The sequence below is a fragment of the Papilio machaon genome, chromosome 9 (genome assembly GCF_912999745.1).
Source record: "Papilio machaon chromosome 9, ilPapMach1.1, whole genome shotgun sequence".
Lineage (NCBI taxonomy): Eukaryota > Metazoa > Arthropoda > Insecta > Lepidoptera > Papilionidae > Papilio > Papilio machaon.
Window position 1 is genome coordinate 1,889,911 of NC_059994.1, and position 13,856 is coordinate 1,903,766.

General features: G+C 32.1%; 2 protein-coding genes across 5 annotated transcripts in view; one reads left to right on the forward strand and one right to left on the reverse strand.

The window, feature by feature from the left end:
* Window positions 1–1,185: 1,185 nt before the first annotated feature.
* LOC106712860 (probable sodium/potassium-transporting ATPase subunit beta-3) lies at window positions 1,186–2,141 on the forward strand. Its single transcript, XM_014505518.2, has one exon. The coding sequence runs from the start codon at window positions 1,192–1,194 to the stop codon at window positions 2,131–2,133; it is 942 nt and encodes a 313-aa protein (XP_014361004.2). The 5' UTR covers window positions 1,186–1,191; the 3' UTR covers window positions 2,134–2,141.
* A 3,943-nt stretch (window positions 2,142–6,084) lies between these two features.
* The window catches only part of LOC106712873 (chaoptin), a 49,043-nt gene continuing 41,271 nt past the window's right edge, over window positions 6,085–13,856 (reverse strand). For 2 of the 4 annotated variants that reach the window (XM_045679371.1, XM_045679372.1), the window contains 20 exons: window positions 13,630–13,784; window positions 13,441–13,543; window positions 13,103–13,303; window positions 12,863–12,999; window positions 12,458–12,677; window positions 12,134–12,355; window positions 11,717–11,958; window positions 11,455–11,627; window positions 11,301–11,336; window positions 10,922–11,003; window positions 10,435–10,600; window positions 10,147–10,289; window positions 9,884–10,025; window positions 9,245–9,376; window positions 8,608–8,805; window positions 8,181–8,465; window positions 7,868–8,110; window positions 7,406–7,641; window positions 7,119–7,245; window positions 6,085–6,982 (listed from right to left, as the gene is read on the reverse strand). In XM_045679371.1, coding sequence (XP_045535327.1) covers window positions 6,878–6,982; window positions 7,119–7,245; window positions 7,406–7,641; window positions 7,868–8,110; window positions 8,181–8,465; window positions 8,608–8,805; window positions 9,245–9,376; window positions 9,884–10,025; window positions 10,147–10,289; window positions 10,435–10,600; window positions 10,922–11,003; window positions 11,301–11,336; window positions 11,455–11,627; window positions 11,717–11,958; window positions 12,134–12,355; window positions 12,458–12,677; window positions 12,863–12,999; window positions 13,103–13,303; window positions 13,441–13,543; window positions 13,630–13,784 — 3,348 coding nt within the window. In that variant the 3' untranslated portion in view covers window positions 6,085–6,877. The remainder of the gene's footprint in view (window positions 6,983–7,118; window positions 7,246–7,405; window positions 7,642–7,867; window positions 8,111–8,180; window positions 8,466–8,607; window positions 8,806–9,244; window positions 9,377–9,883; window positions 10,026–10,146; window positions 10,290–10,434; window positions 10,601–10,921; window positions 11,004–11,300; window positions 11,337–11,454; window positions 11,628–11,716; window positions 11,959–12,133; window positions 12,356–12,457; window positions 12,678–12,862; window positions 13,000–13,102; window positions 13,304–13,440; window positions 13,544–13,629; window positions 13,785–13,856) is intronic. The other 2 variants (XM_045679373.1, XM_045679374.1) reach the window with 2 other exon arrangements.

The following is a 13,856-nucleotide window of genomic DNA, read 5'->3' on the forward strand; positions in this document are numbered from 1 at the left end:
GCTTACAGACTTTGATAGTAAGTTCTACTATCTATAGAAAGCCTCAAGGGACGGCGAACCCTGCAAATAACACTATCCCGCAATCTTAGACATTTCGTGACCGAACCCGACAGTTTCCATGTCACAGATAATGCTCTAATACTAAATTTCCACTTGTAAAAAAACATTTTGTCATCTCTTTCACTTTCTTTGGAAAGATAGAGATAGAATACATTTCAGTACAGTGGAAACATTTACTATTGTGGCCTTTATTACAAACCTTATTCCCTTAAGCCATGTAATTTTGATTCTCCGGTTTGTTACGTTGAAAGTCCTTTTCGTACTGCGTTATGTGATTGTTCTACAAATGTATGGTCGCACTAATCTTATTATTGTAAATTAGTGGATGCTTGAGTATTCATCAGTGTTAAATAAAAAATTTTTACTATCGCACAGATGAGCTGCCTTCTAGTAAAATTCCTGTCAATTTTGGTCCGACTTTCTCGTAGATTACCCGGAACACTGATTAGCGATCAGACAGACAAAAATATTATAATATAAACGGGTAAGGAAAATAAAACTTATTTTAATAAGGCTGCATGATATGCCGGTAGCTCGAATTAATCAAATTTCCGACAACTTTCTCAGACCACTTAAATGAATTATCTACTTTGGAATATTAAACATTAGCGCGAATTAGACTTTTATATTTTGCGTTAATGTTCGTATGATTAACTTACTTTTTTAATGTGGCTGTTATTATTATACTGTGGAAAGCAGACGCCTTAAATTTGGGATTTTTGTTCTATCTTCCTGTTGAATGACATTATAATATTAAAACACCAAAAGTCATGTCATGTCACGACCCACTGATCTCCATAAATGGATAGGTTATTGCTTGGAAACGACAGGTTTCGCGTTATTCCGATTTAAACGCGCCTATTCAAGTTCCTGACAGTTAATTCTATGTCTATTATTAGGTCGAATCTTACCCACTTTTACCAACCGCAAGCGTTTGCATCAAAATGGCGAAAATCAAATAGGCACAAAATAACACGGTTAATAGCCTGTCCATGTATTGAAGTCAATGTCACGACCGTACTGAAAAGAAAACGTTTAAAAGTATCTGTCAAATGTTGTCAATACATGTTTGCGAACCCAGAAATATTTATAATGTTTATTATAACAATAAGCTTTAGAAGTTAACATAGTATGGAACCTAAAAACGAAATTAAAAAAATTGCTAAATCAAAACCAACACCGCAGTCTTTGAGTAAAGATCGAACGATACCATCCACATCTAGAGACGCAGGTCGAGTGATTGTGCTAAAAGATGACCACAGATCTGTCATACCATGGTACCGAAGACTTTGGAAATATTTTTACAACAACGAAAAAGGTACAATATGCGAAAGAACACGGAAAAGTTGGTTATACATAACTGGATATTCAATCATATATTTATTATTCCTTTGCACGTACATGATGATATTTCTGTACGCTACATTATCAATTATAAAAATGCATGGAGATTATCAAGTTATTGATAAGACTTCACTCCTAACATACTCCGATCATGGCATAGGATTATCTGCTACGCCAACTGGACTCAGCAATACACCTTTGATCTGGTACAAAGAGAACGATGAGAAGAGTTACCAGAAATACGTAAAAGCAATAGATGAGTTATTATCAGATGATATCAGAAAAAGAGTTAATAGGACCGAGTTAGGTCCATGTGGACATCCTCCGTATGGATATGGCGAGAAACCTTGCATTATTATCAGAGTTAATAAGCACATAGGTTGGTCTGTCAATCCTATACATATAAATTCAACTTATTATAAAGATGTTCCAACACACATAAAGAAATTGCTAGAAAATAAACAAAAGAAGTTGTTTTTGACGTGTGATGGGTTTCATTCTTATGACAAGGAGCATATTGGTAAAATAGAGTACTTCCCTGATCCTCCGGGAATAGATGCGAGTGTATTCCCTTTAGATATACAAGGAAGTTCGCCATTATTGGCTGTACAGATATCTGACTTCACATTGGGCATGTCAATAGCTGTTGAATGTAAGATGTGGTACGATGGACCTACATCATCATTACATTTCCTACTCTACGTCACACCTAAGAACGTATCAGTGTAAATAATCAATAAGCCTACTAAATTAAATGAAAACTGTAAAAATGTTTGTTTTGGTATTTTAAATACTGTTTTTGACTTTTTTCTTTGTTTACCTAATTTGTAAGGGACAATATCTTATGATTGTCAATGAACCGTTGATACAGTAATTTGCTGTGCTACTTATTCTTTAAAATAAACTGGAATATAGGAAAATATTGCTATTAAATCAATTAAAGAAAAAAACAATTGTATAATCATGAAGGTTTAACGATTGTTGCTTCTTTGAGAAATAAAAGAAAGTAAGTAATCATTTTGTAACCTAATAACTAACAGCGTGAAACTATTTCAGCAATGAAATAAGCATTGTAATAATGTCCAATATTGTATTATCTGGGCAGCATCATTTTCCTCTCTGCATGACGTCTTATTTTCTCGCCACAAGAACGTCTACCAAGCATAAGCTTATTAATTTTATTATTAAAGATATAAGGACTAAATATATATAAGAGAGATAACTAAGGGTTTGATTTACTCCTCACATGTTTTTCAAGATGAAAAACGAGCAAGCGGCCATTTGAATATCCCGAAATAGTCAAGCGACCGTTGCCCATGGACATCCACAATTGCAACTGTGCTGCCCACATCGACTGAGGAGAGGATGCACAGAAAAAGGATATGTTAACTTCATATGCGACCCCTCCTCCATAATCCACTTCCCTTTTCCATGCTTTTTTATGAGAAAAATGTGCGAATAGAGAGGTGTCTATAATTAGGCCTCGCACGCACTCTCATCTGTTAGTACGAGTAGTTACTAGAAATAACTTTCTTAATTTTTGCTTTTCATATGTTTTTTTTTATTAAAGGTCTTAAGATCTGAGGTTAGAAATGAAAATTAATAAATATTTATGCAATAATTTATTCATACACTAATAATTCAATTTTTATAATATTCACACTATTAAGATTTATTAAGTAGATAGAGTAACAATTTTAAATCGATTTTTTTTAATAATAATGTTCCTAGCAGCAACACATTCGATTCACGTATAGCTTAGTAACGATTCCAAATAAATAAGTATGACTAACAGGGACTTATACCATTCGTGAGTTCCCACTGCCGAGACATATACAAAAACATCTTGTTATTCCTCACATTCTATTAGAAAAAACAGAGATGATATTTTTGTAACGCAGTGAAAATTCACTATATTTAATTTAGTACACAATTCATCTTTCAAAAACTAAATTTAATGAAACATAGATTAAAAACATTTTTTTGTTGCAATAAAAACTATTTTAATAATCATTATTATACAAAAAATATTAATAAGTAAAAAAATCAATCAAACCTTTGTCACAAAAATAATTCATGCAATTTAAAAATAAAAGAATTTTAAATATCCCTTATTAATTGAAAATATGAACACATTAAAACTTAAAAATAGTTTTAAATATAAAACCTAATAACCTTATAACTAATTATTTCATTTACGAAAAGTATTAATTTATAAAAACAAACATTCAAGCAAATAATTTAATCGTAACTTATATCTGATAAGTCCCTTGTTAGTCAAACTACTAATAAAAAGTAACAACTTAATCCGATTGGAGAATGTATTGGAAAATTCTTAGCCTTCTATTAAGCATATAATATTTTAAAACAATCACTTATATCTTTTTAAATTACAATTTATGTCGGTATTTTTTGTATTTACTAGAATTATTAACAGTTTAAAAAACATCTGAAAATTCACATGACGTTTATAACAGACTATAAGCACTGACCTCTATAATTGGACTGGCTATAAAACGTAGCATTTTGTGCCTATTTGATTTTTTCTGATTTCGGTGATGGTAGCGGTTGATTGGACCTAATAATAAACTCGTAGATAGATTTAACAGTCATGTAACATTAACAAGCGTGTTTAAATCGAAGATCATTGAATTTAAAGCTTTTGTTGTGATTTTTTTTATAAAAAGTTTTTAGTCTACGTAAGTAGTATTTAAAAGCACCAATCGGATAAAGTTGTTAACAGCAAGAACTTTTATAAAGATTGAATAAATCTATACTTAAAATACTTTGTTGGCACTATCTATATATACCTATCACATTCGGACCTTGCAGGTTGGATTTAATATTGATAAAAATAATTTTGATGTTTACCATAAATAATTGAACTGGTCAAAAAAACTATAAGTTACATAATAAATAGTAGTTCTGCCTGAATTGATTAGTGAAAATTCAACTGCTATATCACAATTTAAGGGTCGTTTCCACTGAGAGATATGACAAATTATTTAATAATGTTATTTATACAGTTTGAAACGATTAAAATCTATGATAATATATTTTTCGAGTTAATAATAAACGTCGCTAGGAAATACTTTTTTTGTTTCGTCATGATAATCAACTTTGCGTTAAGGCAAAACTATTTTTTGAGAACGATGAAAAAATCTTAAAATGTACCAAACATTAGCAATGTTACTTGTACACTTTCCTCTGAAGAAGTTATTGGAATGTTAAATTTTTGACGCCCTTTAGGGTCTTAATACACCTTAATTTATTTTAAAGCTACAATATTTGCATATGCGTAGATCCTATAAAGCTATTTATACCGGAATTCGTATGCATATAAATTTGAAAACTCGAATTTTATTACTCATATGATTTAACACCCACCTGTGTGAAAACATTATTACTATTCCTTTCATACGTTACAAAAAATAGAGAAAACAATACTGTTCTTAGACATGTGCTACGATAATTGAACAGTTTTAATGACGTTCTTTGAAAAATACGTGACAATTTTAAAAATATTTAATTGCAAAAATTGTAGTTTCAATTGACATCAAATCGGCAAGCTAACAAGTTATAAAGAGCGACTATTTTATACTAATATTTAAATCAACTATACAATTCCCGTTCATGTTAATAATATTAATCGTAGGCTTATCAAAAATAGAAGGATTAGAGTAATATATATCACAAAATATATTCATTGTTATAACGACACTGTTTTCCATACCACGACATCACAAATAAAAAAAACAATTGACTTACTAAAATAATTTGAATTAGTTTTGCAAACCAATATCGATCAAATTAATTTACATCAATTAAAATTAATAGTAAACAAATTAATCATTAATCAATAACTTAACAAAGAACACTTAAGACGTACTGTTGTAATAAAAATGAAATGGTATCGAAAACAAATGTCTTAGTACCAATTTCCACTTGGCGGCTTGCCGCGCGACTTTTATTGAGATTGGATGTATATAATGTTACTCCATATCAATTGCGGTTGCGCGGCATGTCGCGCGGTTAGTTGGTAAGTGGAAACAGCCACTTAAAGTAGGCCTGACACCATATATTCAGACTGGACCACTGAAGAAGAGGTATATCTGATTCATTCGTTAATTTTACAGAAATACTGTAGGTACCGAATTAAATCTAACATTAATCAATATTTATGTTACGTGCAATTATATCGCTGGTATCGATCGATGGTAATCTAGCGTGCACTCTAAACCAAGAATTATTACAACTACAGATTCAGAAGAAAACTTTAGAGGAGTAAACAAAGAAGAAAAACAATTGAATATAGAAAAATTGCGTAATATCAGCATTTTAATTCAGTCGAAATGTCTCCAATTATCTGTTGTATAGACACATGTATAGATATTAGCTACTGACCAATATGAATATTGAATTATGTAATAATATATTTTAAATTTAATAACCAGATAAACTTTGAAAGATAAAAACAACGATCTTTTAAATTTTTACCACTGATAGACGCCTAATTAATTTGTAAGTGAATAAGTAGAGATTTGAAAAATATAACACTAATTCAGAGAAAGATAAAAGTATATTAGATAATTTATTTAAAGAGGGTAAAACAAAATTTAACAACATACAATTAGGAATATTTTACATTGATCCAATGAATTTACAACTAGTTAAGCCTAATACAAAAACAAATACATCTATAAATAATATTGTTAATATTAATAATGGACGAACACATATCATTCGAGCGAATGCAGTCTACTTAGAGAATAATAATTAAGTCATTGCTTTCAATTCAACTAATCTTAATTCGAATTAAATGCAATATCTACATGACATTAAGTGCACTTCCAGATACTTATATTACATTCATCATAGTCTTTACCTTAAGCTTTCTGCTCGAAATGCTAATTAAATTGTCAAACAAACAATCACCAGATAGTGCACAAAATGTGTAGATCTTGGACATCGAATGAAAAGCAAAACACTCTGTATATATTTCAGTGTAGCAAACTCAAAGTGCACGATACAGGGGGATAAATTTCAACAATAACATATAAATAGATCGAATCACTAGAGATCATGCGATTATTTTCCCTTTGAATAACTAATAATAATTTTTCTGGCTTCTTATCCCACACAATACCCATATCTAATATCAATTGTACACCCTTGTATCCACCATCAAATAATCTCGCGGAGTCTTAGGATTCTATCAATAACTAACATTAACTAGGATTTGGCTATTACAGAAATACTACTAGGCCATATTACAAGTATAATCCGAAGTTTTACTATCAACGTCTCGCTTATATCTGGTTCAAATAATGAATTTATAGAGATATTAAAATCTGTTGTGATCCTCCTCTGATTTTTCCAAATGCCAGCTCCAGATTTTTCCAGCTCAAAATGTATATACCGTTGATAGTATTTTATAAAACTCTTCATAGATTCCTAGAAGCCAAAACAGTCCTCAAATGTAAAGATATGTTAAAACAGACATGCCTAAAATAATTATTAAATTTGGTGACATCAAAAATCCTCGGCTCCAACTGCAGTCTAATTCCTTTGATAGTACCTGGAAAATAAATACAGAATTAAATAAAAAGTTAAAGTTCAGTGCATTAAGCATCAAATACTTTTTAATGATCAAGAGAGTTTTATGCATATGTTTTAAGTATTTAAATATGAATTTGTATAAAATAGAAACTAACGTCAATTAAAGTCCGATTGCTGTACGACGGACAGACGGAGAACCTGACATCGTCCCTTGTAGCAGTACAGTCTGAAGGACCGTCACACAAATATTGTCTTCTTTTACGATCCCAAGCTTCAATCCATCTGAAAAAAATCAAGAAGTTAATATTTATACTTGTAACATTTCTAGTACAGTGTCAATGATCTCGCGTGCAGATTTTAGGATTTATCTTCTAGTGTCACTTTATCGTTACAGAGACTCATTTACATAAACAGAAAGTGAAAACTTGAAGAGGAATCTTACCCAATTCCACAATCACACGCAAGGGGATTTCCAGCTACTAGTATGTCATGGAGAAACAAGTGGTTCGGAACGCCTGGCCATTCTTTCTGGGCTGGATTGGGCACTCTAGCCAGGCGGTTGTATCTCAGGTCCAAAGTCAAGTTCTTGATGCGCCCCGGCTTCCAGAATACTTCGCTTGCGATGTCTTCGACGCTCGTATTGTGTATTGTCAGTCGTAAGACCTTTGATTGCACTCCCTGGGAAAAAAGATTAGTAATTAACTTTCATCTTTGTTAAATTAATTTTCTATCAGAACTTTTCCATATGTGTTAGAATTTTTAAACGTCAACCGGAATAGTCATAGATTTCAAGTGTAATAGATAATGGCCTACTGCAGAATCAAGAATTCAAATCGAGATGTTTCGGCTGACGAAGTTCAGGCTGAATCGTAAAGTACAATTATGATAGATAAAATATACTTACACTCAGTAAATATTGAGATATAAACTTCAAAGATCCTCCAGTTAGTGTTATATTATTCAGCTTCCCGGGCAATTCGCCGGCCATCTCTTTACCAAGATCTACTTGTGGATCGTCTACTTCGATTTGGAGGTTTTCTAAGGCAGCATTATATGTTACAAGTTGCGGTATGTTGAAATCTCTTACACTGGGATACACGTTTACTTTTAGTGTACGCAAACTAAACATTTTACTTAAAACACCGTGCTGCAAAGAATATGTACAATAAATACACGGTAATATAAAACAAGTTTCATAAATAAATCTTAAAATATACCTCTAAAATATTCAGACGAAGACGTGTAATATCCAGATATTCCAAACGGGGCGAAACGCCATAGAGACTGGTGTTCCTTAACGCCGTGATAGGATTCCCTGATAGTGATAGCCAACGAAGATTGGTCAATGAATGTGTTGCCTCCGGTACTTTGGTGAAGTCATTGTACGACAGGTCTAGAGCTCTTAGTTTAGTCAAGTTGCCTGTAGTCTCTGGTGATATCGATGGCAAGTTATTGTACGACAGATCTAAACTTTTTAGCTTTGATAATGCCATAGATGGAATCTGAAAGAAATTATAAATTTATAAAAGTACGCTGTTTAGTTCAAAGCTCAAATTCTTTATATACATTTGACGACAACTTCTATCTCCTAAGAATCAAAGGTTTTAGTAAGATTAAATGAATGTAATAGCAAAGGACACTTACAGACACTAAGCTTACATTCTTCAAGCCCAAATGAGATAGTCTTCGTTCTAGACCCTTGAACATCGTGTTGACACGCTCACTTGGATTAAACGGTGAGTTATTGCTCAAATCCAGCCAACGCAGTTTCGGTAACGCCCCGAATGATCCGCCCTCGACACGCACCAAGTGATTGTCGGACAAATCCAACCATGCTAGGGACTGAAAATTGTAACATATTTAAAAAAAAATTATAAAAAAAGTTTATTTAAATATAGAACATTTCAAGAAAAACAGTAACTGTCACCAAGCGTATAATGTAATCATGCTATTGGTATTCATTGAAAAGTAAACTTTATTTAAATATGGTAGCAGTAAAAAAAATCCAAATTAATATAAAAAGTTCAAGGTACATACTTACTTTACAAATAAAAAAGGACATAGTAGTACTAACTACTATGTCCTTTTTTATTAGCTTTTATATTATTCATCACTAGATGAATAATATAAAAGCTAATAATAAAAGAAAACATGAAGTAGAAACACATAAATAGGAAAATGTATATAAAATAGAAGATTAGTAAAATACCCAAAGGAATGAAAGTGCAGAATTAGGTTAGTACACTAAATAAAGTTAGTACAGGATCTAACAGCGGTCTACCTTGTACAAAATATTCTGCGGGAATTGTTTTTTTTGATGGAATACTCTGGTGTGATCCCGTCTAGCGGTGTGGTACATATATTCGTCATTGTAGTCGTCGTGGTCCTCGGGCCAGTAGTCCTGGTCGGGGCTCTGGCGACATGCGGGGGTAATGCCACAAGTTAGCTTAACTACGCACACACTGGCTCATACAACTACATCATCAGTAACATATACAGGAGGGAATGTCGCTTATTTGTTATTAAACAAAGGAAATGGAAAGAAATTATTTTGAGGTTATGTTTTAAAATATTCTAATCAAAGATTCGAATTTAAAACTAAAATAGCAGCTAATGATACTGCTATCGATGAAATACTAGAAATAAATAAGAAACAAACAAAACATGTTCCAGATAAAATTTAAAACAAAGAAGCGACATACAATGAAATTCTCGTAACAAATGAAATTTTAGTACATAACATACATCAAAATACTTAAACATAGAACATTGTACAAATCGGTCTTATTTACATTACATTTAATAATTTAAATATTATAAATAATAGACAGTAGTACAAGCAAGTTTTCAAAACTACTCAAACAACATGTTATTTTTGATCTGTATTTCCCTTGGATAGTTCAAGTATTAATATAGTTACCCTGAATCTTTGAACTAGATCAGTAATAGAGATGGCTGGAATAGTATTGCCGCTAAGATCCAATTCTACCAAGTTACCAGCAGCTGCATGGGATAGACAATTTGTTGGTACTCTTGAGAGATCGTTATTCGATAGGTCCAATCTGTTGAAAAGTAAAAAGATATTCTTTAAGAGAGAAGTAAAAGTTAAAGATATAAAATTAATTATTATTGGAACAGCAGAGAAGTAATTCAAGAAAGCATTGATATTTAAAACTTAGTTACCTTTCGATGGATGGAGAAATAATGAGATTGTCAGCTAAGTTCTTAATACGGTTGTCCGATAAATCTACAGAAGTCAACGCTAACATCTCGTGGAATACTTCTATTGGCATTTCAATGAGGTGATTGTGTGATAGATCGACAATCTAAAAAAATACATTATTGTAAATTAACATACTAATCCTTGTCTCTAAAAATTTCAAACCTTCATTGACAATCTCGAAAGTAGTTTTGATCCGAAACAAAAAAAAAAGATGGATCTTCGTATTACAGTAAGCTCTACAACCTCACCTGTAAATTCTTAACTTTCTTAAAGCAATCGTATTCCATGTGATATATGTGATTATGAGACAAATCCAGGTATTGCAGCATTAACATCGATCCGAACACTTCCCTCGTTATATTTCTAAGCAAATTATGTGAAAGATACAACTCTGACAGAGTTAGATCGGCATGCCTGCAATGGAATAATCAAGAACTAGGTTTAATAAAATTAAATAACGATATAACAATCACTCAATTATTTCACGTATATCGTATTTATTATTCTAAATGCTTTTACCACACACAACTCACGCCTGTAACCCAGAGGGGTAGGCAGAGATCACGGACCAATTGGTGTGGCCAAATGAATCTCCGCAATCCAATTTTCGCCCTTTCGGGGGACTTAGGGGAGTTTTAGGTTCCCTCTTAAACCCATTCTATTGTTATAAACATACAACATATACGCAATAGCGCTTTCTTATTTATCTAGATAATTTATCTAAATTTGGTATACCTGAAGTAATACGGCGCGATGTATGTGATGTTGTTGTGAGAGAAATCCAGTACTCGGATATTGACCGAAACAGTTCCCATACCTGGCAAATTTAAAATTATATTTTATTAAATCATTTTGAAAGAACTTTAAATAAACGATTTGAAGCATCATGTTGGATAAGAAAGAAAGAAAATGTTTTTGATTTTTTTTTTATTAATACAGAAAAAGATTAAACCAAAAACAATAACCTTATACGAACAAAAAAATTTATGTTAAGTTACCAGTTTAAGAGCGGATAAAAATTGTATATTTGGATTTAATTGAAAATGTATTTTTCAATAACAAAATGATAACAGTTGGGTGAATAAAAAAGGGAAAAAACATTAAGTTGATTCACCTTGTTGGAGTGGAATCGCATTTTCAGAAATCAACCCTTTAGATGCAAAGTAAGAAAAAATAGGAAGAAATAATTAGAAATTAACATAAATAGATAAAATCATAATACTGGGGCAATTACTAAATTAAATAAAAAAAGAGAAAAATATACTTACTTTGAGGTTTTGGTGGTGGGTAAAAGTTAGATGAAAAAAATGTGGGCGCATTGGAGTCGGTGAGCGATGTGATGCGGTTGTAAGAGGCATTAACTTTCAACGCAGTGGCTGAACCCACTTGATCGAAAATAGAGAACTTGAAAGTTTCCAGCCGATTAAACGATACATCCAATCTAAAAATCAAAGAAGTAACATAACAAGGATCCCTAAGAATAGTTTCGAATTACTTTACCGTTTTTTTACGTAGAACACAAGAACTTACTCCTTCAGAGTGGGTAGATTTTGGAATGCTTCTTCAGTTATATCAACAATCCTATTTCCCCTGAGTTTGATAACTTTCAAGTTATCTAAACTAGTGAATGCTCGTCTCTGAATATTTTCAATTTGATTATCCTCAATCAAAACTTCTTGCAGTTCTCTCAAGTCCACGAACGTATGTTGAGCTATTTGAGTCATTTGGTTCAGAGACAAACAAACGCTCTCCAAATTTTTATGTATGTCTCCCTGAAATCGAAAAGATTGAACATTATAGAAACAGTCCAATCCACTATATTATTTTTAAAAGATATATATTTAGTATTTTATGGATAGTTGCAGACAAACCAGAATAACCATAAATTGATAATCTTCATAAGTTATATAAATTATATAAGTGATTAACTTAGAGAAAATTACTTACTTGCAAAGTTCCTTTGGAGAAATGGTCTATTGAATTGTCTTGCAGATTAAGCATTTTTAATTTGTACAGAAAATGAAATGATGTATCCGGTACGTTCTTTATTTTATTATTACTTAAATCTAAATACTGAAGTTCGATGAGCGCCTTTAATGGTTCAAATGGTAGTATTTTTACCGAGTCATCTAAGCCATTTGCCATTTTAAGAGTTATTAAACTGTGCAGCTGAAATATATGTATGGAAACATTAGTTGGCAAATATTAAGTGACATGTTACATCTATTCCTAAAATTTGGTTCGTTCAAGAAAATTAATTCATAATTGTACCTCAGCAAATGCGAAGGGATCAATATAGTCAATATTGTTTTCAGACAAGTCCAAAGTTTTGATTGTCCGGACATATTGGAATGCGCTCGCCTCTATTTTATTGATTGTACTTCCATATATTTTAAGATCTTCTAATTCCACACCGAATTCGAGGAAGTCTTCAGCGCTTATACTTTTTCTAATTAATTTACTTACAGCAAGATATCTCAGTGATCTCATTCTGCGAAAAAACAAAAACATAAAACACAAGACAAACAATACCATGATTTAGGCAGAGTTTATTTCTAACATAGGTTAAAATTATTTTGCACAAAAGAAGAGAAATTTTTTGCTCTAAGTGGATATGAAAGCCGAACGAAGTGACTATAAGAAGAGAAGGGAACATAAACATTAAAAGTGTCTTACTTCCTTATGTCCTGTAAACTTGTTTCTAACGACGACGAACCGCTTATGTCCAAGGAAAACAGTTTATATTGGAAGTTATTGAAAGTGGTGGGTGTAAATTCTGATGGATTATTTGTGGAGAGTAAATTACTATCCACCTGAAAGGAAAAATAAATTTATTTATTCGCATTTGAGCAAATTGTAAACAGATTTTTTATTTAATAGTAGTCAAAAAAAAAAGAAATTAAAAAATATTTTAACCTTATTCTCACGTAGATTCAGCAATCTTAGGGAATCTAATTTATTTAGCATGATCTTTGACAGCATGGTGAGATTGTTCTCCGCGAGATCCAAGCTTTGCAGACTGTTCTCCAGACCAGCGAATGACGCCGGCGACAGATCCGAAATGCTGCAGTCGCGAAGGGAAAGGGATTTTATCTTAGCGTTCCTGAACGCATCTTCCTGAAATAAGAACAGAGAGGAAATTGATTTGGTGTCAAGAGAGGGTTTAGAGTTACGAGAACTTGATGAATAGAGTTTTAACAGATGTGACTGTTAAATAAAAAATAGCGAAAGTTTTAGGTACCAGTACCACTTACCCTCAAGGAATAAATAGGATTCCCATCTAACGATGTGGAGTTCAAAACATTAAAGTATTTGAAGGATCCAGGCATTAACGTGCCGATAAGATTGTGATCTAATCTGAAATAGAAGATAGGAATAATTTAAAGTAACATGTATTATCTAGGTGCACTTACTTCCAAATTAAATAAAATAGTAAAACTCACTTTAAATTATCCAAGGACAATGTAACTCCGTTCAGTTCATGGGTGGGGGGCACTTGTTTGATCACATTGTTGGAAAGGTCCAGGTACCTCAGCTGGCGGAGTGGAGCCAACTCCTCGTAGGGAATTAACGAGAGTTGGTTATCACTTAATAGAAGCTGAAATTGAACATTTTTGATTCAGATTACGAGAAGTACAAATCTCATTTGTCCTTTATTAACCAGTTAAGC

Bases quoted from the DNA above. Each gene is read 5' to 3' on its own strand.
- LOC106712860 (XM_014505518.2), top strand. From the start codon at position 1,192: ATGGAACCTAAAAACGAAATTAAAAAAATTGCTAAATCAAAACCAACA.